Source organism: Falco rusticolus, chromosome 3 (genome assembly GCF_015220075.1).
Source record: "Falco rusticolus isolate bFalRus1 chromosome 3, bFalRus1.pri, whole genome shotgun sequence".
Classification (NCBI taxonomy): domain Eukaryota; kingdom Metazoa; phylum Chordata; class Aves; order Falconiformes; family Falconidae; genus Falco; species Falco rusticolus.
The window spans coordinates 15056672-15084150 of NC_051189.1; the positions used below are offsets into that span (position 1 = coordinate 15056672).

A 27479-nucleotide genomic window follows, 5' to 3' on the forward strand; every position below is an offset into this window, starting at 1 on the left:
GATTACTATTAAAGGCTGGGTGTCTGATACCTCGCATGCCGTACGTGAATCCTGTGCAAGCTTTCTTTAATAAACGTTGTAAGCTTTATGAAATAATGCTTTCTGAAGTTCCCTGATGAGCCGAATTACCAATCGAGTACATGGAAAGTAATTTAGATTTATTGCAAAGTTGTTGTAGATTTTTCTGTCTTACTACTCAATGTTTTCAGTTCTTAATAAGCAGCAGAACTTGAGTGTTGGAAAGCCTGCAAAATCACCATTCTTGCAGCAAATCTTGACTGACAGCTGCTGACAAGTCTATGCTGGTGTGTAAAGGCTTCTTAATTAGGTCAGACAGCGTTGGACAGAAGATGTTGGTTTCATACTGGAAATTAATGGTTAGCTTTTTCTCTTCTGAAATCTGTTTTCATGTACTGCTGAGTTACGAGCATCAGTTCAAGATGATCTGGATGCCCGAAACACACGGTTTGTTCAGTAGTTAGCCAGTTACTATTTTTATTTTTTTTTCAAGTTTCATTATCCACAATAATGCCAAGCTTGCTTAGCACATTTTTTATATTTGGGTACCAGTTGATTTGTCTACTACATAGGCTTTTCCTCTGACAAACTGAATGATGCTTCGTTTTCTTCTGAAAATTAATAGATGCAGCTTAGATGATTCACTGACCCTCTCTAATGGCTGTAAACATTTTTCCCACTTGTTCTTCAGCTGTTGTGACAATTCTTTGAATTGCTGTTGTAGTTGGCCTGAGATGTTAGCATATAATTTTTTTTTGTGCTGTGGTCGAGTTAGGCTGCAAGCCAAGAGAGAGGATAGGGGTGTGTGACAGAGATTCCTAAGATGGAATACATTAATCTTCTACTGTTTGACTCCATAAAATGGTATTAAAAAAAAGCTAAACAAAATCTGTGAGCTGTTAACCCATTGAATAAATGGCAGTTTTCCTGCCCAGAGCTGCTTCTCTCTGTAATACAATGTTAAATACTTGACTGCTTCAGAATCACAAGCAATTGAAGAAAATGCTTGGTTCTGTATTATTCCATTTTCACTAGCTATTAAATTATATTGTATACATGTCTCATCATGTGCCTGCTGGTATTCTTTCTATACTAATCTGCAGATCCAGACCTTGAGAATCAGTCAGAAGGAAGATCTGATGTTTTACAGATCATCTGTACTAACTGTGGGAGAACTCAAGTGATGCACTTTGAACCTGACAATAGATGATAGATCATTTAGATGCTCCTGTGTCTGAATTAAGGTGCATCCAAAGTGCAAAAAATGTTTAAGGAATCCATCACGCTGTTAATTTAACATATGGCCACTTTTAATGGATGTTTCCTGATTATTCCCCGCTGACTGCTAGAGGTCTACAAGTCAATTTCTTACCCATTTAGGCAGTGCTTTATTATATCGCATAGTGCTAACCTCTACATTTAAAGTACCGTGTGATGTGAAGTCACGTACAAAAATCAAATATCTATCAGCTTGCCAGTGTAAATCAAGTTAATAGCATCAAACATGCTCAGTCTGATCTGTTTTGCATGAAGGCATCCTCATTGGTACTAAGAGACAGGAATCCAGTTAATGGATTCCTGTGCTAACATCTCTATGCCTGTTACTGATTATAGTCCAGTTGACCTATAATTCTCAGCTTTCCTGGTTGCTTCTCTTATGCCTAATGGCTCTACTAGGCCTCTTCTCTCCTTATGCCTTCATTATTACAAGAGTCCTGGAAGACTTCGTTAATAATTAACTTCTGCTCATTCATTGAAGCCTTCAGGACAAACTACCTGAGCATCAGCACGCTTTTCTTGCAGGTGGTAAGTGCTTGTGACTGTAAGTGCAGTATTCTGTCCAGAAAGATTTGAAGAGCTGAGCAATTCTAGAGTTCAATGATTTTATCAGTTGGAAATTTAGGCATTTCTGTTTAATAATGAACTAACACCTTTAGGAAACATTTTTTACAAAATCCCTAGCCTTGCTTCTATAGTGGGTTTTTTCTTTATTACTTTCATACTTACTTCTACAATCTGGTCATTCTAATGAATTTGGACTACTTGTTGTTTATAGCTCAGTGAATGTTGGACTGTTACCCAAAATTTTAATCAGAGCTCTTGACTACCAAAACAACAACAACAACAAAAAAAAAATAAAAAAATTGGGTAGAATTTTTTAGTGTTCTTAAATGTTCTGTCCTACTTAATTTTTCTTCAAAATTTTTTCAGGAAATTGGCTTTTTGAAGTAGTCTTGAGTCTAACTTTGGTTTTGGTTTCTTTAGTCACAGTATCAGCTATGTTTATCCCTGACCTGCAGGAACCAACATTTTCTAGTGCTTGGTTTTTGTTGCTTTGTTGCAAAGCACAAATTGAGCAGCCTGTGGTTTTAAGGAAGTTGCAGCAGCTCTTACAAAGATAGTGCTGTTAACCATTTTTTTTTTGTCCTGTGAGGTAGTTGTCCTGAAGTACTAGCTGTTGTTTACTACTGAGAGAGTAAAAGGAAGTTGAAGCCAACTGGCAAAGAAGAAAGCAGATGCTATTCAGAGAAATCCTAGTCAAGGGGGAAGCCTACTAGAGAGATGCATGCACTGGAAAGAATGGAGAAAGAAATTTCTATGGTTGTAACGGTGTCTGATAGTTGTCTTTTTGCTTATGTTGAGTTCTGTGGGGTCTCCGCTCTGCTTCTTGCCTATGCTGCTGTAGATCTTCAGAGCCTTCCGTAGCTAATGTTACACTATTATTGCCAATGAAGCTTTATGAGATACTGTAGTATCCCATCTCTTCTCCTTCAAACTGTACTATTAAAATAATTATTTCACCAGTCTTAAGGTGGTGGTTAAGAATGTATATAGCAGATTGAGGCTGTCTAAGAATGCTAGTTTTCTTTAAGCAAATGGTTCTCAGTGGTGGCTTGAAAATGCCTTTTTTGAAGGTCAGCATCCAAACCATGAATTTTTTCAAGAGCTAATTTGTGTGGTTAAATTAGAAATCTTGTGTTATTATGTTTCTTTCTAAAGCAAAGTGAAACGTAGGTGGAACAACTTACTGCTAGTATTTTATTGCAACTTTGATTCTTCAGTAATTAAATTATTATGGCCTATGTGTTCTTATGGATTATCTAATGCCAGCAGCCTTTTTTCCCTAGAAGTATGTTTGTTGCCAAAGAAATGTGTTCGCTATTTATTTATACACCTAGAGACAAAACGCAGTTCTTGATTCTGTTTTCTTTAACATTTTTCAAAAGTCACAGTAACATATAGATCCAGAACTGTGTTTATGAAGTAGATCCAGAAGAATAATACAATGTCTGGAACAGATGCATGTTTGCTTTTACAAGGTCACACAGCATTACATTTAAGACTTCCAATGCAGAAGAATGAATTTTCATAATCTCTTTTTCTTTTAAAACAGACTGGAGGCCAAGAACAGAGTGCAGCACTGGCTGTAGGTAAGAACTGAAACTTAACCTGCTTGAAAACTCCCTTGACATATAAGCAGCAAAAATTCTAATGTTACAGAGCAGAAAATGGGACTGTGCGGAATATTAGCAATCTTCTCTTCAAAAACTCTTTTTTTTTCCCCCCGTTCGCTTCTACAACTTTTGAAATTTGTAGTGTTCACTAGGAAGTCCTGATCTACAACCTATTTTGTGCATCTCTGTGATGAAAGATGCTAAACCAGGTTGCAAGTGTTTGGGTTTTTGATTGCACAGTACCTTAACTCTTCACTACAGCGATGTGGAGGAGTCCCATTCTTTCAATAAAGGCATTTTAGTGTGCACAGAGTATAGTTTGGTCACACTTAAGAAACTTACCCTGAAAGATTGTGCTTAATCTTCTTGGAAGATATGAATGAAGAGATAATGTTTCGGTGGTTTTTCTTTCTCAGTCTCTTTACTAAAGTTACTGTGTAACTTTACTTCTTTTCTGAACTAGATGCCTTATGCCAGAAACGAGTAGTCTGAATCGGCTTGTAAGACTGAAGAGGTAGCATATGCTCATGTGAAGGTTTTAGCTTTTAGTTGTGTAACCTGCTGCTTGTCATCTGAGCTACTGCATAGAGTGTGTGTGTTCATGTTTATTGTGCTGTGCCAGCATAGCTAGCTATCTTCTGTCAGATTGGGAAAGTAATGCTACCAAATGTGAGGTAGGGAGTTTATTTCCTTTTCTGATTAGTTCTCAAAAAGCTCTTTGCATTCTGGGGAGCTGATTAAATTGATTTGTCATCAGGTTTTGACAACAGTAGAAAACATTTTCAAGTGCTATGTCCAAAACTCTTTGAATACTCCATTCAGGAATTAAAAGTATATGTTCATTGTAAATGCATTACTAAAGTAATTATTCTTTATTTTAGTCCATGGCTGATGTATTAAAATACTTGCTTCGCAGGATCACTGGTTTTGATGAGATTTCTATCACATTTTTTGTCGTTCCTAGAAGAGCTTATGGCAATAGTGGGTCAGACCAACAATCCTTCTAGGCTGCTGTCTTGCCTCTCTGGGATTATGGAATGAGTCCAGGAACTAGGCAAGGATGCAGCAATATTTTCCAAATTTACAATAAACTAATGGAAAAACACCCAGTGCCAGCAGTGGTAGTACTTCTTTCGTTTGGTAGCTTTTACTTCCAAAGTAATGGATAAGTGTATTTGCAAAGTTGCAGTTAGAACTAGTGCAAACTTTTATTTAAAGTGTCGTGTGCATTTTTAAAGGATACATTGTAAAGAGTCACTAAACTTAGACCATGGAGCCATCTAGCCAAGTACAGTCTCCAGAAACTGCCATTTTCCTTCCCTCTGTGTGTGTGCACTTGGTTTTGCTCATCCTTTCACATCCCCCACTTATTCCTCTACTAGAACAGTGCTGCTTCTGCTCAGGAAGGTAAGAGTCATCCAGAAAAGCTAGAAAAACTCAAGGGGCGTTGCTGGGAGTGGTACTGCCTGCAGAAGGAGGAAGGCTGCCCAGCAAACAGCTACAGCGTATGGAAGGAACTTCTCTTTCCTTTGAAGAAACTGTGAATCAACAGTATTTCAGGTATTGAAGGAGAAATGTTTATAAATCAAGGTGGTGGTGTCCACTTCAGCAGCCTTAAAATTCAGGTGTCTTGACTGCTGATGCTTTCACCTTCTCCAGCTGTGCTGAGGCAAAGCAGATGCCAAATACCATTTTAAACCAGCTGGGTGTCACCAGTGTGAAGGGTTTGAAGGGACTGACAGAAGCCCTACCCATGTGGAAAAAAGCCTAATATCCAGTAAAACTTGAGCCTTCAAGTGTGAGCAGATGCCTAGGGAAGAGTGGGAACAGGAAAAACATGTATTGGTGGTTCTGCTACTAGTATGTAAGTATTTCCAGGTCAAGTATTTTTCTGAGCCAGATAAAATTATTAAATGCATCAAGTATTTTTTAACGGCTTTGTTCTGCATATGTACCTGGTTTTCCCCAAGAACTGCTGCAAACTCCTTGTGAGATGAAATGGACTTGTAGAGTTCACAGATGGACTGGTGCGGGAAGGCAGCTGTGCATGATACTCTGCATACTTGCTACTGATCTTAACAGATTGCAGGTTGTGTAATATCACCAGAGAATACCAGATGTTCTTCTGTTTTTGCAGTAGGTGGATGAAAATAAGTTGTCTTGTGATACCTTACACTTACGGGATGCCTTTAGTTTGATTTTAAGATTAAAAGAAAATATGAGGTATGTTGGGAAGGATGGAAAATGAGATAAAAGATAAGATTTAGCACAGCTAGAGGAATTTGGACCAGTGCTGTCTGGTTTTGGGTTTTTTTTTTGTGTTACACTTGCTTTCTAACAAGAAAAGTGTCCAGAGGCTGTCTGAAGAAGTAACTAGAAATAATGAAGATGGCTGTGTAGAACCTTGATCTTGAAAGAAATCTCTTATTGAAACTTTAAAAAGCAAACAACTGTAGAGACCAGTTTTATCCTGCTGTGCTGCCTAATGCCTGTATGTTTTGGTACTGTTTCTGAAAACAAATGAGATGGGAAGGAATATTATTCTGCTAGTAATTTTCTGTTGAACAGTCAGTGCCTTGCTGTGTTTCATTAGCCTTCTACGTTGCACAAACATACTTTGGCATCTCAAAAAAATACCCACAAAATAATCAGAAAGCTAACCTGAAATATGGAAATCGGCCCTTCCAGCTATGTGATTTGGAAGGCTATAGGGCTTCCTTTTTCCTCTTTGGTAGTTCAGAGCTGGTGTGTCACTAAACTGAATTTGCAGACGGACAGCCAGTGTCAAGTTCATACACGCAAGGTTTGTAGTCTTGAGACATTTTTTGTGATTTTGAGACATATTCTGTCTCAAGGGATTTTTTTTTTTTTTTAATGTCACAGAACTAGACCACAAACCTTTATATCCATTAACTTGATGACTAGGTAATTTGTCATAAACTTGTTAGTGTAGGATTTGCCAGCCGAGGCACTGAAGGGGTGCAACAGTTCAGAGGCAAACTAAAAGAAAACATTGAATCTGAGTATTAGAGCAATGTAGATGATTGTACTCCTTGTCCTGGTACATTAGATGGCAGTGTTACCAAGGCTGTTTGCCAGAGCCTCAGTGCAACTTCATCCAGCTTGGGTATCGAAATGTGTGGGAGTCTGATTCTTATAGATGAGAATGCCATTATATCGAAAGAAAACACATTTCCAAATAAGATTAGGCTTGAAGAGGAGTGTGCTTCTTCACAAGTGAAATACCAAGTAAAAGGTGGCAGATCAATTGGACTAGACACTATAGTGAAGTTAGGGATTGAAAAGATTGATTTTTTTTTTTTTTTTTTTTTTTTTTTCCCTAGCGGTTACATAGAACTTGAAGGCTTCGGGGGTTTTTTGGTGTTTTTATTCATTTGTTCGTTTATTTATTTATTTACACTGAGTTGAAAAGCTGACAGGAGAAGGACTTAATACAAATTATTGTTAGGTTTGGTTTTTTGGAGACTACCTTGACAGCTGTTAAATTACAGGCTGACATTCTTGAGATATGAAACTTACAGTGGTGTGGTTGTATAGCACAGTTTCAATAGGCGTACCATCTTTTGTTCTTTAAGAAGCTCTTCTGTAAAATAATAAAAAGCAATCTGTTACTTGTTAAATGGTTGGGGGTTTTTTTGCATCTTTATGTACCTGATGAAAATAGAAAGTTCTCAACTTACTTTGTAAAAAGACAGGCTTCACGGTCAACCAGTGTTTCCATGGTCATGTCACAAGATCATGGACTAAATGCAGTATTTGAGCTGGAAGAAAGTTGCTGGCTCTCAAGAATTGTAAAGCTCCAAGATAGTATCAATACATTTGTGACAAGCTTCCCTTTCTCTGGGAGATGAAATTGTAAGGTACTGACCTCTGTTGGAGGAGTTACAGCACTGCAAAGGGCTTTTAAGATTCCAAACTTTGGAGAAAGCAAAGTGTAAATTGGATTCAAATGTCTATGTCCCTGAACTAAAAAAAAAGTATTTTTTTCCCTGATAGTTGCAATGTAATTGAATTTAAAAGATAATTATGCAGAATTAAGGTAGAAATCATGTTGAGCTTTGAGCTTGTATCATTTTGAAATCGGAAAGTATATCTAATTATTTTTTAGCTCCAGATTCACTCTTGGAAGAATTGTGCAGTTCTCATTGAAGGGTAAATCAGAGCAGAATTTTGGAGCATAGTCTTTCCCCTTTTCAATACAAGTTCTGTTTTAAAACTAAGAGTAATTCTTGCAGACAAATTGGCGTTTATTCCAGACTTGTGTGGGCATGCTTAGTTATTTTATTGTAGCTCCTGTCAAATAAGTTATTCAGCGTCAGCTGTGCCACTAAAATATTCCCGAATTAACAAGGCTTTAAGACTGCCTCTTCTAAAGAAACTGTGGATTCTTCAGTGCCTTTCCCTTGATTTCCTCTAAGTGCAAAAATGGACTGAATAAACACTGACCTGACCGTACTTTACAATACTGGTTTTGAGGAATGTGAGCCTTTTTTCACTAGCCTGTTTTCCCTGGCAAGCCTCCATTTTCCTGATATGACAAGTTTTGAATTCAGTTTTGTTCAGAAAGGAGACTTTATTAATGATGTGTGATCTCAAAAAAAGTAACTTCAGTTTCAACTAAAACAGTTCATTGTATCAAAGTCACTTTAGCAGAAGAACTAATATCAGAGGCAGCTTCTAACAGCTTTTAAGTAGCCTGAATACTTTCCTGTACAAAAACGTTTTCTGTCTGGCTGTATAAATTTTCTCCACTATTCAGATAAGATATTGATGGTTGAAGCCCCAGGAATTAAATGGTGTATTTTTATATTTTTTTTGGCTTGTCTATCTGTTCTTATTGCTATTAATTTGCAATTAGTTTTTGTGGAAGAATAACCACTAGGTGTCAGGAGTGGAAAGCAGTGCACAGGTCTTTGCATAGGTTTAGACTGAAGTATGTAGTGAAAATGTATGTAAAAACTGATTAAATGTTATGTTTGCTAGAATAACTTGTCCAGTAATGAATCAAATTGTGTGTCTTATGCACAGCTGGTGACTGGTGTGGTAATATTGTATATGTGTTTGAGTCAGCAGTTAATGTCAGTATTTAAACTGGTACCTTTAATATTATTGTAGTTATGATGAGTCCTGAAAATGAGACCAGCTTATTCAAACTCTTAACTTGTTTTAAGCTAATAGCACCAAGATTCTCCTTCCTAAATCTGAAGTTCATAATCTTCATGTGTCTCGCTCTCTTTCAGACTATGAGTGGGTAACAGGTTTTTTTACTATTACTTCACTAGAACCATAGAATGATTTGGGTTGGAAAGGACCTTAAAGACCACCTAGTTCCAACTCCAGGGACACCTTCCACTAGACCAGGCTGCTCAAAGCCCCATCCAACTTGACCTTGCAACTACCAGGGATGGAGCATTCACAGCTTCTCAGGGAAACCTGGTCTAGTGCCTCGCCACCCTCACAGTAATGAATTTCTTCCTAATATCTAATATAATCTCCCCTCTTTTCATTTAAAACCATTCCCCCCTGTCCTTTCACCACATGCCCTTGTAAAAAGTCCCACTCCAGCTTCCTTGTAGACCCCTCTAGGTACAGGCAGGCTGCTCTAAGGTCTCCCTGGAGCCACCTTTTCTCCAGGCTGAACAACCCCAACTCTTTCAGCCTTTCTTCCTAGGAAAGCTGCTCCAGCCCTCTGATCATCTTCATGGCCTTCCTCTGGACTCTCTCCAGCAGGTCCATGGCCTTCTAATGATGGAGGACCCAGAGCTGAATGTGATACTCCAGGTGGGGTCTCATGAGAGCCAAGCAGAGGGGCAGAATCACCTCCCTCAGCTTGCTGGCCATGCTGCTGTTGATGCAGCCCAGGATTTAGATGGCTTTCTGGGCTGCAGGTGCACATTGTTGGGCCACAGTGAACTTTTTGTCCACCAGCACCCCCAAGTCCTTTTCTGCTTTCTCAGGGCTGCTCTCAATCCATTCTCCACCCAGCCTGTATTTGTGCTTGGGGTTGCCCTGACCCACATGCAGGACCTTGCTCTTGGCCTTGTTGAACTTCATGAGGTTCACACAGGCACATGTCTCAAGGCTGTCCAGGTCCCTCTGGATGCCATTTTTTCCCTCCAGTGTGTTGACTGCACCACACAGCTTGGTGTCACTGGCAAACATGCTGTGGGTGCACTCGATCCCACTGTCCGTGTCACTGGCAAAGATGCTAAACTGCATTGTCCCAATAGTGACCCCTGAGGAACGCCACTTGTCACTAGCCTCAGTTTGAACATCAAGCCATTGACTGCAGCTTTTTGAGTGTGACCATCCAGCCAATTCCTTATCTACTGAGTAGTCCACTGATCGAATCCACGTCTCCAGTTTAGAGACAAGGATGTTGTGTGGGATGGTGCCAAATGCCTTATAGAAGACCAGGTAAGTGACAACAGTTGCTCTTCCATTATCTACCAACGCTAACCCTGTCATAGCAGCCCACCAAATTAGTCAGGCATGATTTGCCCTTGGTGACAGAGTACATGGCCCCACTAATCACCACCTCATTTTCCATGTGCCTTAGCATAGTTTCCAGGAGGATCTGCTCCACGGTCTTGCTGGGCACAGAGGTAAGACTCACCGGCCTATAGTTCCCCTGGGTCTTCCTTGTTTCCCTTTTTTTAAAAAGGGGGGTTATGTTTCCCCTTTTTCAGTCAGTGGTAACTTCACTGGGCTGCCATGACTTCTCAAATATGATGGATAGTGGCTTAACCACTTCATCTGCCAGTTCCCTCAGGACCTGCAGATACTGCTCATCAGGTCCCATGGACTTGTGCACCTACAGGTTCCTTGAATGGTCTCAAACCTGATCTTCTCCTGTAGCAGGTGGTTCTTCATTTTCCCAGTCCCTGCCTTTGTTATTATTTCTGGTCTGGACAGTGTATGTTATTTTTTGGGGATTTTGTTTAATGACAGATCTTTATTAATTTAAATGCCACCAGTATCAGTAGTAGGAATTAGAATCTGTCAGAAGTCATCTGTGCTTCTCTGGCACTATTCAGAAGAGAAATAAATGCACGTTAGCCTAGGAAAAACATGTTTGGATCCAGGGAAAATATTAACAACTTCCTGAAAAGGGTGATTACTGCAGTGTGGTTTACAAGCCTGTTTCCATCTCCACAGCACTCTGGCTTTTAAGGTTGAGGGCAGATACATTCTCACTGCTTGTGAAGCTTAACTGCTTCACCGGGAGAGAAAACGACGCTTGATGTGATAGGCTGTGCGCTCAGTGATACTGTGGGTTGCTAAGGGCTGCCTTGGATTCAGGCGATGTGTGCAGCCACCTATTCACTGCCTTCCACCCCACCCCCTGCTCCTTTCATGGCTTGATACTATAGGCAGAAAATGTTCAGTAAGCCTTGAAACAGTTGCTAGGCTGATGGGTTTATCCTTCTAGAAAAACAGTTTAGGGAGACGTTCAGCTAGGTTTTTGTTTATGTAGCACCGCTCGCTGTTATAACACTGTAGTGGTTTACTGTAATGTTACACTTTTCATGCTATAAGTGTTTTTCACTTGCTATTTTACCAAAATACCTCTTGAGTCAGATGTTTATGCCACGTGTATATGACCAACAGAAAATGTAAAACTCAGTCCCTGGAAAAAAATGTTTTCTCTTTCATTAGATGTGCTTTCTGTATAGTGTTGTGCTTAACTTCTTCCTTCAGACTGCAGAGCATGGCTATGAGGTTTTCATGGAGTTCAGGTTTCATACTCTGGATGTTCCTATGCAGTGCTAAGCTTCATTAAAGGTTGTCTTGGGAATAGTGTATACTTTTCAAAAAGGTGAGCTGATGTTTTCTTGAAGCAGGCAGTCTTCAATGGTTGCAAACACACTTTTTCCATCTGTTTAACTGGGTTTTTTTAACTAGTTTGAAAGCATGCTATTCTGATAGAACAAAGCAAAATTAAAATTGCCACTTACGACTGTCTTTGTAGTATTTAACCTTTAACTAGAGTTAGGTTTTCCAGCTGCTCACCAATTACAAGCAAAATGCTTGTTAATGTATGTTTTTTCTTTCGGGTGGGAGAGAAGAAGATTTCTTTAGTGCTTGGCTGAATTTAATTGCATCATGTATTTCTATTAAATTTCCCCTGGGCTTAGCTTAGGGAAAAAAGAAAATTGAAATGTGTCAGGGATGTTTTCAGCAGGAAGGGCATGCGTGCCAGACTTGTTTTGAAAATATGCCTTTGCTTTCCGCTTGTCTGATCATGACACTACACGCAACATCATACAACCCCATAAGGCTGTAATGGGCCAAATCATTGTAATGAAATGTGGCATTCCGTATGTCTTCCTCTGCAAGTAGGTCAAGTTTAAACCATGTTCTTGGCTTGCGCTCCGATTTCCCATAACCTGCTCCACATGGCTTGACTATTGTGCTGGAGTACAGAGCATGCCAGGAGGGACTCTGGGCAGCTTCACAGGGACATTCAGTTTTTGGACAGACTGGTGGGGTTTTTCTGCTCTGATTCTGTGGTGTTGAATCCATAGCAAGAGAAAACCTCGGCGGTCTAAAGTGCACTTTTACTGAATCTTACAGTGTCAGTTTATCTAATGAGTTGGACACTTCACTATGAAATCTTAATAAGGCCCCTGGGGAAAAAAAGAGTTTGCAAGTTTTGAAGTGTACTGTATTCTGAATGAGAATCCCAAATAAAATTGGACAGAGGTTGACAATCTGAAGCTGTAGAAGTACAAATAGAAAGTGACCTAAACTGTACTTAGGGCTGGGCACAGGAATATTTTGATGTTGGTGACTGCAGTATGCAGAATTCCTCTCAATAAGGTTTACAGCTTCCATGTGGGTTTTATTCCAGTTGAGCTGGAACAATTGTGGGTCAAAAGGTGTTTTAGCAGCTACGAAAGTGTCACCTCCAGTGTTCTGAGTCAGCTATTTGGCTCTGAGACAAAGCCCAGCTGCAGGATATAAAACTCAGTCAGTAGTGCTTGCTGTTGGCTTTGGTCTTCATACAGGCTTAAATCTTTCTTGAATCGGGGCTGATTGATGTGGCAAAGTGCTCAACAAGGGTGCAGTTAGTGCCGGCAGGTGTGCTTGACTAGACAATGGTATCTCAGCACCAGGGCTAGTTAACTGGAACTACATCTGACTCTGTAAACTGACTTCTACTTACTTCAGCTGAAGTTGTGGACTTCCAAGGAAATTGGAAGACTGCTTGGTAAATTGGTACTGACTGGGCATGCCAGTGTGGTGGTTAATTACCAAGATAAGTCTGCCTAGAACTACCAAAACCTTCCATGCTGGTGATGCTTTTGCAGGGCATCAAATAGCAGAAGAGGTCCCTGAAGATAACTGATGGATAGTTTCATAGACTGTTCTTTTACTACATGCAGATTGTCATGGTCTTTGGTATTAGAGCTAGTAGTGGACCTTTTTTCATGTCTTTTGGGCCCAGCAGAAATGCAAATTATGAGCTATCTTGAACAAAACAAGAATCTGTAGTAAACCTCTGAGCACTAGGCATCTCTGAACTAGGTTGCCTTACTCTAGCTTGATCCAGATACTCTGCTGACGTAGCATCCTCTGAGAGAAGTAATTTTTCATTTTGTCCTCTCTAGCATTCCACCCAAGTGCAACAGGTCAGCTCTTTTTGCTGCTTAGCTGTACCTTTTGAAGGAAAATAATGCACAGAAGTGTAGAGCCACCTAACCTGAGCCATGGCATGTTGACCTACAGTCGCTTCCTTGCATCTGGGAGGTCCTACACTGACACTGCGGTCTCATTTCTAGAAGGCCGTTTCAGACTCAAAGCTAGTGCTTAGCCTCGCTAGAAGAGTAAATTCTGATTGTCAGATCTTGCATTCGTTACCTTGAATGCTGAGGAGAGAAAAAGTGTCCTCCAAAAAAAATGCTAGATCAGTTATCTTCTCAACTTCTGTCTAAATTGAGTTTTCAAGCTTAAAGTCTTTTTGGATTGCAACCGGGAGGAGTGGTCATTTTCACAATTCTTAAAACACAGCAGATCTTCCAGTATTAAGGAATACTTGCGATCCTTGAATAACTGTTAGAATTCATCTTGATACAAGTTTCAAAAATACTGTGTTTGTCCTGCTTCAGCTGGATTTCAATTCTCTCCATAAAATCTGTGAATGTTCTGCTGCTAAGAAAGCAAATGTGAATGTGTATCTTTTATGCAAAACTATGATGTGGCTACAGTTTATGAAGTTTTTTTCGGTATGCTGAATATATGAGGGAAGAGGTCTGGTACAAACTTTTATTACAAACAAGTGTTCATGCAGCTTTGTATTCATGTAAATTGAAATGTATTCCTGTATCATATATCATCTTGTTGCTGTTGTAGTTGAATTAATCCGATCTCATAATCTTCAGTTTCTATCCTTTTCTCAGAGAGGCTGTTCACTGAACTGTTACCATGAGGTCAGTTGCATCTTCTGCTTGAATTTGTTTCCTATCTACTGTTTCACCCTAGTGCCAAACCTTTTATTGTGCTTCTCTGTTTGTTGAACTCTCCCAGAAAAGAATCCGTATGTTCTTATTGGCAATTTTTTCTGGGGGATGGAGGTCTGAATGAAGGTATTTGTATTGTAAAACTGAGTCCGTGACCCTTTACTCATTTTAGGTGGTGGTAGGGATTCAATTAAACAATCTGTTCTGCAGTGGCTAAGTGCTCTTTTGTCAACTTACCTTCAAAATATTTCAACCCTGTAAGTGTGCCCCTACTCTGACCTTCAGAAGTCATGTTCTCCAATATTTAAACCACATGCATGACCCTGTAAACTCTTAGGAAACTGGTTGTTAGCAAAACCTACATAGAGGCATTTACTTGAGGTATTGAAAATATTTTGGTGGAGGAGGGAGTGGTGCAGCTGAAGAGCTGAGGCGTGGCATTAACTGTAGGTATAGTTAAGCACTCTCTTTGGGGTTAATGCCATTCACTGCTATATTTGCTACTTGCTTGTTAACATTAGAATTGAAATATGTAGTAAACTGCTCTGAGATTGATGCTTGGGTTTTAAATCTGAAATTACAGACTCGGTCACCATCAGGCAGTTTGTACTTTTGGCTTTTTATTGCCCCTATTGAAAATACTTGTTCAAGAATGCCTCTGTATTTCAGCTTTTCCCAGATCATGAACGTCCTCATTGTCGGGGAGTGGACAAAGCGCCTTACTCGGTTCTGTGTTAACAGAACATGCTTGCAAGATACGGAAAAGTAGTATCTTTGCTTTCTTATGTTGCTTGTTTACACAGCATGGGTGCACATGTAGCATTTGAAGAGTTCACTGAGCTATGGAATGGGAAGCTCTGGAAAAGCTGCCTCTTTGAAGAAACATGTTTTAATGGATTAGTTCTTAAAATTAGTGTCTAAACTGGACACCCTAATTTGAAACTTCCTTGAATAATGGGTGTTTCTGACAGGCTTGGAAATCTGATCTGACTTTCCAGAGAACTAAATTCAACCATTTAGGAAGCAGGACTTGTATTTTCTTGAGGTTCAAGGAGAAAGTTGAATGTGCAAAAAAGCAAGTGTATACCTAGTGATAAAGTTCTTTGTGCAGAATCTACTGTGATCAGTTGATTACGCTCAAAGTTGCTTTCCTAAAACTAGATTTTTAACTGTTTGGTCGTTCTGTCGAAGTTGTTGGCTCAAAGACAGTAATTTTCCACAATCTGGGATTAATTCCCCTTCCTTCTCTAGCTTTTGTTAATTGTGTGAGTTATTGGTGAATTTTGTGTATCCTAAAACATAAATTGCATGCTGTTCTTACTTTGCTTTTCCCTCACACACCAGTTGTGTTTCTCTTACGGAACTCAAGAAATCTGTCAACACAAGTTCTGAAAACTTGTTTTTCCAGAGAGTTTGTTTGATTTCACATTGCTTCAGTTTTCTTGATTCCTAATAAATTAATGATTCTTACGGTCATGCTACCTGCCTCCAGGTAAACATCAGTCTTCAGTAAAAGTAAAAATAAGAAAAAGGTCATATACTAGTAGGTTGGTATAGTTACGCTAATTTGAAACTTGATTTATTTTTTTTGGTTCTTATGCTTGAATTCAAATGTCAGACTGCTGATGGCTTATTCTTGAATAGTTTTAGATCAGATTTTTGGGTAGTGTCTTGAGTTTGTCTTGCAGCAGCACTCCAGTGAATTCTTGGTATTTCAGGGCAGTGGTTCTGAAGTATATTTTCAGCCTCTGTAAATCATGGGAGGGTCCTTGCAAAGGCTGCCCTATTATGAAATGCAGTTTTGATGGTCCTGCTGAAGAAGGTATTGATTTCTGAAAATTATGGTAGTGTTTAAAACTGTTTCCTTAATTTATCTGACCGCGAGTAATCTAATGACTGTTTAATTTTCTTCCACTTAATTTCTTTTAGCTGGGATGTGACAGCAAGCATAAGAAGAACTGTTGAAACTTGATTATCTCCTGTTTTTAGAAAAGTCTAACTTGTGTTCAACTCGTCACTTTGTGATTTGATGGGAAGCATTGTTCGTTGGCCACAGATGACTATTACTAAGAAGCTTTCCAAAATTTGCTTTGGATTATGGAGAGAGAGTTAAAAATAAGGCTTATGATGACACCAATTCCATTTGAGGTTGCTTTTGTCCTAAGCAATAATGGCTTAGTTGGCTGTGGATTGCTGCAGTTACACAAAACAATTGCTCAGTCATAGGTAACATAATCTTTAAATGTCTTAAACAAGATGAAAAAATGCCAGTAATTCAGATCTTTATTTTTGTCAAAGCTATAATTCTTAATTTTTTCAACAATCGCTCCTCCCTGAGAAGGGGAGTGGAAATACACCGTATAGTGCACGTTTTCTGCTTCCCACTAGATTGTGATGAATCCAGTGTGCAAAACCTGGTGGAATCCCTGCTCCAGTGAGCCCCAGGCGTGTACGTAAAATAGGAAATGGTTATTGGAACTAAATTATTTTGCCATTTTTATTTTTAGGTTTGCTGGCATGGGTAATCTCATTAAGGTGCTAACCAGGGACATAGACCACAATGCAGCTCATTTTTTCTTGGATTTTGAAAGTAAGTCTGTCAGCCCTTCACAGCTGGTGCATTTAAAGTGGTAACAGTAGGGTTGCTTATACCTGCTGCAGTGAAGGCTAGGGGACTCAGTTGCAAGTCTGCAATTTGAAAGAGTTGCATGTGTTTTTTCCTTTCCTCTTTTTTTTTTCTTTTTTTTTTTTTTTTTTCTTCCCTCCAGTAGTAGCCAACCCACCATCATGCTACTGTGTACGTTTTCTTTCCTTGTGCTTAGTCATTTTGGGTCGCTGTGGTCAGTGATGTCCATCCATCTGCCTGCATATCAAGTTATCATAAAATGAAAAATTCTGTCAGTATGCCGTAGTAAGCTGTGCTGAGCAGTTGTTCGCTGTAATCCTATTTTAGATGAAAGTGAGTACCAAGTCATTCCTGATCCTGGCTTGGTAATTCATGGGGCAGTTGATGTGCATTTTTTACATCCAAAATTTCAGAGTAGAATTGTCTGAGCTTCACAGATGTTTTGGGCACCTTGTGTAAAAGATCTGTGGCCTACCTGTGTTAGCACTTTCTGCACACTGAAATGATGTATCTTGATGAGTTTTTCTGTAATGGCTTTCTGACAAAATTCTAAGGGCTGACAAAATTAAAGCTCTTTCCTTTTCTTGTCCCATCAGGTAAAAATCTGTAGCATAGCTACAATGCCAATGCTTGCAAAATATGGTACTTGGCCCTCAGCGTGTGGTACTCCTGCTCAGGACACTGGTGCTAGGGTGTACCGGGACAGAATTGCAGAATTAGTCACTGGCAAGGCCTTCGGTTGGAGTTTTGCCGCTTTCTCAAAGGGGCAGCTGTGAAGATGTTGGTGACATAGTCACTTCTTACAGGAAAGCTGCATTGCATCTCTGGGATCACCCAGCTGTACGTCCTCAAGGTGGGGGTCTCCCTCCACCCATCAGGGCAGCAGCCTGAAGGACGGATTCATGCCTGATGGAATTCTCTGGTCTTCTTTCCCCCGCTGCTTCATTCAACTATATTTGGGCTGTTCCTTCTTATAAAAAGAAAATTTTCTTTTCTCTCATTCTTGTCTTGGCAGGTACCTTAACATGGGGAACCTTCTAAAAGTTTTGACATGCACAGACCTTGAGCAGGGGCCAAATTTTTTCCTTGATTTTGAAAGTGAGAAGATGATTTTATATATCTATTACTCTTTGCCTGCAGTAGACTGCATTTGTCATGTATTAAATGTATGTTTTCACTTTGCCATTCTTCTAACAGCTTTGCATGCTTGAGCTATGGATAATTGTTAGCAGGCTTTTGTAGAAAGCAATAATCTGTTTTAAAATAACCTCTGTTTCTAAAATATAGAATCTTTATTTCAGGGAGGGCTTTCAAAACATATTTTACTGTTGGGATTTGATACGGTTCTTGTTTTGAAGCAAAATTCCGTCTGCTTTTAACCAAAACTTTTAAAAGAATTTGAGTTACTTTTTAAGACTTACTGTAAATTGCAAGAACATAACATGCACCTTAGAGGAAGGACTGAATATGAAACCTGATTTTCTTCACTCCCAGTGTGCCACCGAATAATGCTGCATGTGCAGATTGGCTCACAACAGTTATTCATAGCTCTCCGACACCATCACGTTAAAGGTGTATATGTGAACCTTATTCAATTTGGCATTGAAATTTGACAGTTAAGCTCATCCCTCTTTAAAAGGGGGGTGCAGTGTAGAGATTAAATTGCTTTTGAAAAGAAGAGAGGAATAGCTTGTCTGATCAATGCCAAACATTCTGGAAGGTTCACATATTTTTAGCGTTTCTGCTTTTATTTTTTGTTGCATGATACGACATAGCCTAAGAATGGCAGGTAAGTGGTGTTGGCTGTTGCTATGCATGTTTAATTACTTTCTTTTGGGATACGCTATTGCTTTACCCAGCTGTACTTCAGCAAGCATAAGAAAACTAATGTTCGTGCATTTTGACCATGTAATAAAATACAGTGGAATAGCGTAATAAAAAAATTGATGAAGTATTGTGATATGGATAATTTGAGATTCATTATATCATCTTTTCTTCCCCCAAATTATTTTTCAATTGTGTTTGATAAAACAGGAGCAGTTGGTTATATTAGTTCTAATATGAAAGTGAATGCTTGGGGAAATAGGTTTTTGCTTCAGTGATGTTTAAAGTTATAACTTCTCTAAATCCTTATCCTGTGCTGTTGATTTTATCAATTGTCTCTTCTGAATGTATTGATATTGGAAGATGATAGCCATGCAAATTATTCATAAAGGGAAGATAATCAAGGGCTGTGTTCAAGAATCAGAAAGAAATCAGATCTCACATGGCAGAATAGGTGCGACATAGTGAAGTAGGGAGTAACTGGTATGGGAGAACACTGGAGTTGTGTAGCTCCAGCTTAATCTGCAAATACTGACCATTTCATCGGACTAAATTAATTCAGGTTAGCTGGATACAAGAGGCATAATTCTGAAATCAATTTCAATAAAAACTGCTGCTATTTTTAAGAAAATTCTGATTCTTTAGTTATCAGTTTTGTTTTAAAGTGCATGTTTTGAGCATGAACAAGATTTGGCATGAGAGTAAGCAGGTTGCTGACATGAAATGTTTACATATGCAGTCAAATTAAGTGACTTATATTATGGCTGAATTGTTAGACTGTTCTTTATTCATTCTGGACCCTGTCCTGCATTTGTTTCTGCTGCAATACTGTGTATCCATGCTTCTTTCTACTCTGTTTCAGATAGCTTGCCTTGACAGGATCTTGGCTTTGACACAGTCAAGATCTTTCTTCAAGACTTGGCACTTAATCTTGTGATACTTAACGTTGTGTTTTTATGTGGAAGAGCAAGTAAGCTCTGTATTAAAAACAAATTTGCCAGTTCAGTGTTATGCCTGGCCCAATAATAAATAGTTCAAAGTAGTTTTGGTTCTTAAATCCATATGTATTTTTGGAGTGAGCAGACTAGTTAAACATTTCTTGCACAATACCATAAAGAGCTAAAAATCTAATGTCCATCAAGCTTTATAGGGATACAAACTCCACATTTAGAAAGGTTTTAGACTGGTTTCCAAGATACCTTTTTTCCCAGATACTTACCTTGGTGCTAGATTTCAGTGATTTGTGTGACTATCAGAATACATGCAAAAAACCCTCTGATGAATGATGTAATGGGCCATTGGCTTTTCCTTGCCAACGCTGGTTATGCTTGTGTTTCCTTTGGTCATTCACATTACCTGTTTGAAACAAATAGTTGTCTTAAGCATTCTACCGAAGTCTCTGCAGTGCCACTTTTAACATGAGCAGAGGAAAAGGCACGGCTTGGTAAGGACTATGTTGTTAAAATAAACCACCACCTACAATGTGGGAAACTTACAGCTCAACTTATATGTTGGTGTCATTACTGTCACAGTGCAAATCCTTTTCAAATATACCAATAGCAGCTAATACACAGAGTACTTCTGGTTGCAGATGGCGATCTCAAGCTAGAGCTGAAAGTGTTCTGCATTACCTCCAAAGAACTTGGCTAGGTTTCAGAGGAGCCGCAAAGATTGCATTCTCTGTAATAATGATAATAGAGATGAATAAATCATTTAATCTGCAGCAGTCTGGGATTTTTCTCTCCCTTGCTTGTGAGATTTGTCCCAGACAGTTTCAGATGACTTGATGTGTTCTTCCCTGGGAAAAATCTCGGTTTAAATAGTGTTTGCTGTGCAGTATAAACTTTTAACCCCAAGTTCCTCTCCCTACTAGTTCTGTAGGCTAGCCAAATATTTTTTAAATAGTCACTAGATGTGTGTGTTCCCCACATGCAATGTTGTCATACTTTCATAGCATTTAGTTTACATAACAGTGTTCGTATATTGTTTCAAGTCTACTCTTTTGTCTTTAATACGTTAACATGTGAGCTTTATGAACTCTAAATGTAAATTGCATCTAGTGCAGCAACATTCTGATTAAATTCTAAGTTAATTTAAAGATGAACTCCCCGTTTACTTGAGGGATCTCAGTCTTCACTTTCCATACTATTGGATTAAAAATGGGAAAGTTGCCTTGAATAAACAAGGGTTGGCTCCTTTGGCAACAGTATCAAACCTCAGAACATTTCAGTGAGCAGTGCTGTGCTTACTGTATTTGTTCTTCCTTTGGAAAACTTTGCTGGGTAAAGGCAAAGCCTCATCATAAAGGTGTAGCAGGAATTTACATCTATGGAAGGAGAGAAGAGAAATCCCTGAAATTGTATGCCTCCATCCTGCTGTTTGGATGCCTGGCATTGCTGGTTGCTTTTTCTTAGTTGTCAAGACTAACTCCAGAAGTATAACTCCTTTTCCTACTGTGTGCACTCCACGCCAAGGAAAATGAGTTCCATAATTGGAGATTCTCAAGTGAAAGTCCTGTAGCTTGAGCCCTAAGGTACCTACTGATAGGTGGGAGTGCTACCTCCCATCTGTTCAAGATCACAGCAGCACTTAGGAAGAGGAACCTCTCCCTTTCTCCCCCTATGATGGGCTTTCAGAATACGGTGCCTTAACCAGCACCTGAGAAACAAATAAACCAATTGGTCTGAGCCAGCCAGTACTAGGGCTTGAAGATTTTTTTATATTGTATCTTTTAAATCTATCCTATTAACTTCCTAAATGTATTGTGAAGCAAGTATAAAAAAGTTGAGGGTTACTTTTTAAATTTGAGCTCTTTTCTAGGTGCAGAAGAATTACAAACGGGAGAGGAACTTAAGTTGCGACAAATCAGGTTTACACATTTCTTCTGCTGGAGAGGACTAGGTGCATCAAAATAAAATACTTATCAAAAGAAATAATCCAGTGCCTACTGGATTTTAAAATGTTTATATGTAGAAGTTTGGTATAATCAAAACAAAACATCAAGAAAAAAACCCCACAACCCACCACTCCAGAAAATTAAGTATAAACCATTGTTTTAGGTTTCCTGGAACATTTTAGGGAAATGAAGTACAGTAGCTGGCTGATTTACATCGTAAGTGAAACACGAACAGAGGTATTGAAGGTGTTGACTTGCGTAGCCAACTGTTCAGTGAAGACCTCTTAATTTGTATCCGAAAGGTGATTTTCATTTCTGAACCTGGAAGCTGATTGTACTACGTCTGTTCTGCTTGTTGATGGGTTTCAAAATGAGGAGGAGTTCTGGTGAGCCCTTCCGCGGTGCCCCCCTGTGTTGAAAAACGAACTCTCCTTACTAGAGAGGGTAAAGAAAAAACAGCATGAAAAATTAAATAGTCAAGAGATGTACTCAGCGTGAGACGATCCAAGTGGCAAGTCTTGATTGCATTATTTAACACCACAATCTGGAATGCTACAGAGCTTCATGTTTTAGTCTGTATTTCACTATAGCATTTCATGTTTGTGCATGAACTGCTGCCAGTCACCTGGTGCTTACCTGTCTGCTCTTTTCCCTCATTTTTTTTGTCTTCATTTCTTACAGCAGTCTTCAGCAGCTTTCAAAATTACAAATGTGACCTTTGTGATGATCTGAAAAACACTGGCCACTTTTACTCGATGCCTAATCAATGTGGTGCTCTTAACACTTTTTTTTTTTAAAGGAGTGACAAGCTTTTTTTACCTGTGCTAATTCTTGATGGTTCTCAAAATACCACGGTTCAACTGTTGCAAGGTCTATATATAGGCATATTTTGCTAATAATGCCCACTCTATGCATTAAACCATAAAAATAAAAAGTATTATGCTAAAATTACAGCAAAATCTAGACAGGTAAAGCATATGAAACTTATTTTCTCCTAATGCAAATTTTGTTTTCTAATGCTCTTGTCCAGTGTGCAACACTAGGATACTGTGATTTTGATTTTTTTTTTTTCTTTTTTAATGTAAGTACGTACCTAACTTCCGTTACTGTTTGTGGGAGTTATACATATGCATCATGGAAAAAACACTTTTGAAAAAACATTTTCCAGACTTTGAACTGTACAAAATCATGAGGATATATTGTCCATAGATAACTTTTGTCCCTATAAAAAAGTATCTATTGTTAATACCCTGACTTTTGGCATTGGAACTCCTGAATTAAAATATCACAGTATTTATTTCATAACATATTTTACCCAGGTAAACAGAGAAGTGGATTTTTTTGTAACACCTTCATTAACCAACTAATTTTTTTAAAAAACCAATCTAACAGGAACTAACCTTACAGCTTCCATGAGAATTTTAAAAGAAAAATTGATCCCCTATCAGGTAAACCAGGTCTGAGATATCTGTACTAGATGATTATCTTTAAAGGTTAAAGCCTTTTTGTTGTTTCTTCTCAAAACATACTTCTTACTGAATTATATTTCTCTGAACATGTACATGTAGCTTTTTGAAGTGGTGATCAAATATGTTTTTGGGAAGTCTTCAGCTTGTTACAGAAGAACTGGGAGACAGCATATATTCTTCAAGAGGATGGAGAAAAAGGAAAGAAACAAACTGAGTTTACAATAGTTCTTGTTCTCAGCTCTGATTTTGCAATTAGTGCAATAAATAATGTTTTGAGAATTAAATATATTTAGAAGTAAAAGATATGGCTCCTTTCCCAACCAGTAAAAGGAGAGGCAGGGAAGATGGAAAATAATCAGGTGCAGTGTTTCTGGATAATGGTAGTCACAAACACCTCCTGTAATATCTGCAGCGAAGGGTGTCAAAATTTTGAGCGCTTGCATGAGGTCTCTTCCATTAGGCCTGTACTGCACCCTAAGGTGACATTGATATGATAGTCATAAAGATGACTTGTCAGGATTTCTTTTCCTAACTCAATTTTAAGTAAGTCAGGAAGGATAGATTCCAGGTGGAATTTTGGGGTGCTAAATGAAGCTAAAAGACTACTAAAATACAATTACTCCCTTGGAGTTCCTCATAAATTGTAGTAGCCCAGAGAATGGAAATTCTTGATGAGCTGCTGCATGAAGAATTTGTCCCATAGGTGATGGTATATGCCTATTGAATTCCATATTGTTGTTAAATATATATATATATTTAATATGTTCTACTGTTTAGATGCCCAACCTACAGAATCTGAAAAGGAAATTTATAATCAGGTGAATGTAGTGTTAAAGGATGCAGAAGGAATACTGGAAGACTTGCAGTCATATAGAGGAGCTGGCCATGAAATACGAGAGGTGAGCTAGAGTGTTACGATTGTGCACAACCTGTGGGTGTTCATTGTCCGATCCTAACCAAATACTGCTGGATTTTAACTTTGCTTGCAGGAGCTGTTCTGGCAAAGCATGTTGTCTATTAAAATTGCTGTCTTGAATTTCTGCTTTGGAATGTCCCTTTTTAACAGCGAAACAGATGTTGCTTGTTTCAGCAATATTAATGCACATATGTAATAGCAAATGATGCTTCTCAAACTTTCTATGGAACTGTTGCTATTGCTTTTTCTTTATATTGCCATGTAAGCTCTTCTTGAGTTAGTGGTGAATTTGGAAAGGAGCATGGCATGACAACAGTGAGTAGTGTCGACAATATTGAGTAGTGCTGACATCTTTTTGTACACTAATTGGAGAAGTCTGATGTGTGGTAATCCTAACACAAAAGGCATCTTGTTTTCAGTCCCTTTTAATTGGTTTTTATTTACTAAAGTAGATGTTTGGAACAGAAGTGAAGTTTCTGTACAGCATGTCACTCCATTTTTCCTTTACATTTAAGAAAGGGTGGAATAAATACTCTCTCAACCCCCTTTCCTTCTTCCTCAGATGCAGCAGTGAGGGCTGCTGTGTTCCTGAAGTGAGGAGTTACTCACTCTAACATACACTTAAGAAATACTATTAGATAGGAGGAGTTTCTGCTTACTCCAGATGAATTTGAGGTACTTATAGCTATTCAGCTTTCATTAGAGTACCATGAGTTTTTTTTTCTCTGAATTTGTAAGGTATATTTAAGAAGGGTGACTGTGTCACACACAACCCTTAGTAGGGGTGATGGTGAAGCTTACTTGCTCTTCAAGGAAGGAGGATGTTCAGAGAGAGGCTGTAGGATTGGGCAGAAATGTGTGTGTCTCAGCAAGGAAGCCTGCAGCATCTGTGGAGAAAGAAGAGAGGCATTCCTGAGAGGAGGTAGACATTGCAGGAAGGAAACTTCATAGCGACCACAGAGGAGTGCGCAGCAAGTCACAGCCCAGGGTTGACTGCAACAGATTTTGGAATTAAGGACTTGACCATGAAGGTGCAGCAGGAGAGTTATGAGCATTTTTATCTCTGTTTTCTTAGTAATTTTCAGTTTCTAAATAGTCAGTTTCTATCTGGAAAACACGGAGAGATTGAATTTAAGGCTCTATGTGTTTGGGAGGCTTACTATAAAGACAAGTTCTATGCATATATACCTCAAAGCTCTGGTTACACACCATGCCTTAGTAGCACTTTATGTTGTTGATTATGCTTAAATGTTCCTAGTCTAATATTTAGCCTGAATTTTGCAACAAATTTTTGATTTTTCTTTTTCCCCTTTGCAAATTCAAAATAGATACCAACATTAGAGTAGGGCTTTGATCACTAAACGTTTTTTGCTTGGAGGTACCCCAGTAAAGCTGTTAATTTTAATTGATGTACATTTATGTAAATTTTCTTATTTAAGTAGTTTTATTTTTGCAGTTTCTTTATACTGTCTGCAAGTTGTTTTCCTATTCAGGATACTTATTTTCAACACAAGTTTTTAAGAGCTTTTTGGAACAGACATGGGTTAGTACAGGCTTGTATCTCAACTGGAAACTTCTCAGTAGGTAGGCTTTTTAATTACTAGCTCTTGAAACAATTGTCCTGCATAGGTTATTTTTTTTCCCAGTACTGTATCAGTTATTCTTAATCTAAGCATACTTTTTTCCTCTTTCTTGTCTAATTTCAGGCAATACAGCATCCCAATGATGAGAAGCTGCAAGAGAAGGCATGGGGTGCAGTTGTTCCACTAGTAGGCAAACTAAAGAAATTCTATGAATTTTCTCAAAGACTAGGTACGTGGCATGGTACTAACTTGGGGGTTTTGTCTTCATTAGTTAGTACGTTTGGCATATTCAGATGTGATCTCGTCTGGGTCAGGCCCTTGTTAGTGGATAAAAGCTCATATTGCATAGATTCCTTCAGTAGTTTGGAATAGATCTTACTTACATCTGCATACTACCTTCTTGCATGTAAACAAACTTAATTCAGTGGATACCTTAGAGGAGAGAGAGAGAATGGGAGTGTACTTGTTATCCTCTCTCTCTACCCCTTTAATAACTCTGGAAAGCACTAGCTAGCTGATTGTTTTGAAAATTAGTAAACTAATTCATTGGCAATGAGTTCTGCTAATGTTTCTGATACTAAGAGTTCTTAAAAGTGACTGTTATTCCCACCCAAACACCAGAAGTGTTTTGGTCTTGGAAATGCCTGAGCAGGTGCAATAGTTAAGATGGCACTTCGTGCCTTTTACAAAACCAGCTTGACTGATGTGCTTAAGCTGATAAAACCTATTAGACTTGATTTGTTTTTTCACAAACCATCCATTGTTACCTCACTTTTAGACAGTTATTAGCATAGCTCACGAAAAAATGAGCTCAAAAATTGGTAGCTTTTTGCAAGTAAATTCTGCTTTGTTAAAGATGTGAGATGTTCTTCTCAAGAAGCTAAGCAGGAAATTGGGTTATAGGTTTATCTTAAAAGAACCCAAAACAAACAAAAAAACCCGCCAAACCCCCATATATTCTACTGGTAGCTGTGTGCCTCTAATTCTGTGTTATCTTAAAGGCTGCAGTCTGCTAACATGGGTTATTGCAATATTTCCTACATAAATGTTGCAGACAGAGCTTGAATAAAACTTTTCAAGAAGGTTTTCATGGCTGTTAGTACTGATTAGACCTAGTCTTAACAGCAGTTTGTAAGTAAATACAGTAACACTGGCACACGGAAGCAATTCATCAAGCCCCTTTATTATTAATTACCATCTATTTTGGCAGATGTGTGTTTTAAGTCTAGCATGCAGAATATCTGTCAGTAGAGATACAAGAAGCAGGTGCAGTTGTATATTGCAAAATACTCTCCTCTCGTTTAAGAGGCAGGATTGCGAGGTCTGTTGGGAGCCCTGACAAGCACTCCATATTCACCAACGCAACACCTGGAGCGAGAGCAGGCTCTTGCTAAGCAGTTTGCAGAAATTCTTCACTTTACACTCCGATTTGATGAGCTCAAGGTAAGAACTTGTAATTTTGTAATCACAAAAGCTAGCAAAGAGAGAACAAGTCTTATTTACCGAAGCAATGTTAGTTGTGTTCTGTTCTAGGATAGAGCATGCCGCACATCCTCAAGTATCTACTATGCTTGGCTTGTTTGCATGACCTAGAGTTAGATTAACTGGAAGGCTGATGAAATATCTTATTAGCTTTAGGCATTTATTTTATTTCAGTTCATACTAATCGTGTTTCTTCATCTGAATTTTGCATATCTCTTGGGATAATGCTGCTGCTTTTTGTATGTGCACACCCATAGTCCAGCTGTTTTCTTGCTAATGTGCAAAGAACTAAACTGAAATGATGTTAATTTGCTGGTCTGATCCTTGGAGGCAAAGAAGCAAATCCATATTTTTTTCAACCTACTAATTTCAAACTCCTGTTTAGGAGACTACTCCTTTTCTTGTTTTTGTTAGATCTTGTGAAAAATCTGAGTATTTAACCAGAAACCTTTGCTCTACATCCATACATATCACTTCCCAACATGTCACAGGCCTTTTTACTTCAGAAGGCTGAATGTTTTCTCATTCTCAGTCTTACATTTTATGAAAACTTGTCCTTATATAGTTTGTTACAACTCTTCTGCTTCCCATGTCTATATAGATGACAAATCCTGCTATACAGAATGACTTCAGCTACTACAGAAGAACTCTGAGCCGTATGAGGATTAACAATGTCCCAGTAGGTAACCCTTGGATGAGATGAAACGCAGGCTTATGCTACCACCT

The 27479-nt window shown here is 38.7% G+C and overlaps 1 protein-coding gene across 9 annotated transcripts in view; it reads left to right on the top strand.

The window, feature by feature from the left end:
- CYRIB (CYFIP related Rac1 interactor B) overlaps positions 1 to 27479 on the top strand; it is a 98953-nt gene that overhangs the window by 64568 nt on the left and 6906 nt on the right. For 2 of the 9 annotated variants that reach the window (XM_037379241.1, XM_037379240.1), the window contains exons 3-8: positions 3413 to 3449; positions 16465 to 16547; positions 23550 to 23671; positions 25395 to 25500; positions 26578 to 26714; positions 27355 to 27432. In XM_037379241.1, coding sequence (XP_037235138.1) covers positions 16475 to 16547; positions 23550 to 23671; positions 25395 to 25500; positions 26578 to 26714; positions 27355 to 27432 — 516 coding nt within the window. In that variant the 5' untranslated portion in view covers positions 3413 to 3449; positions 16465 to 16474. Of the gene's footprint in view, positions 1 to 3412; positions 3450 to 4855; positions 5034 to 16458; positions 16548 to 17598; positions 17682 to 23549; positions 23672 to 25394; positions 25501 to 26577; positions 26715 to 27354; positions 27433 to 27479 lie in introns of those variants that run through there. The other 7 variants (XM_037379237.1, XM_037379236.1, XM_037379235.1 and 4 more) reach the window with 5 other exon arrangements.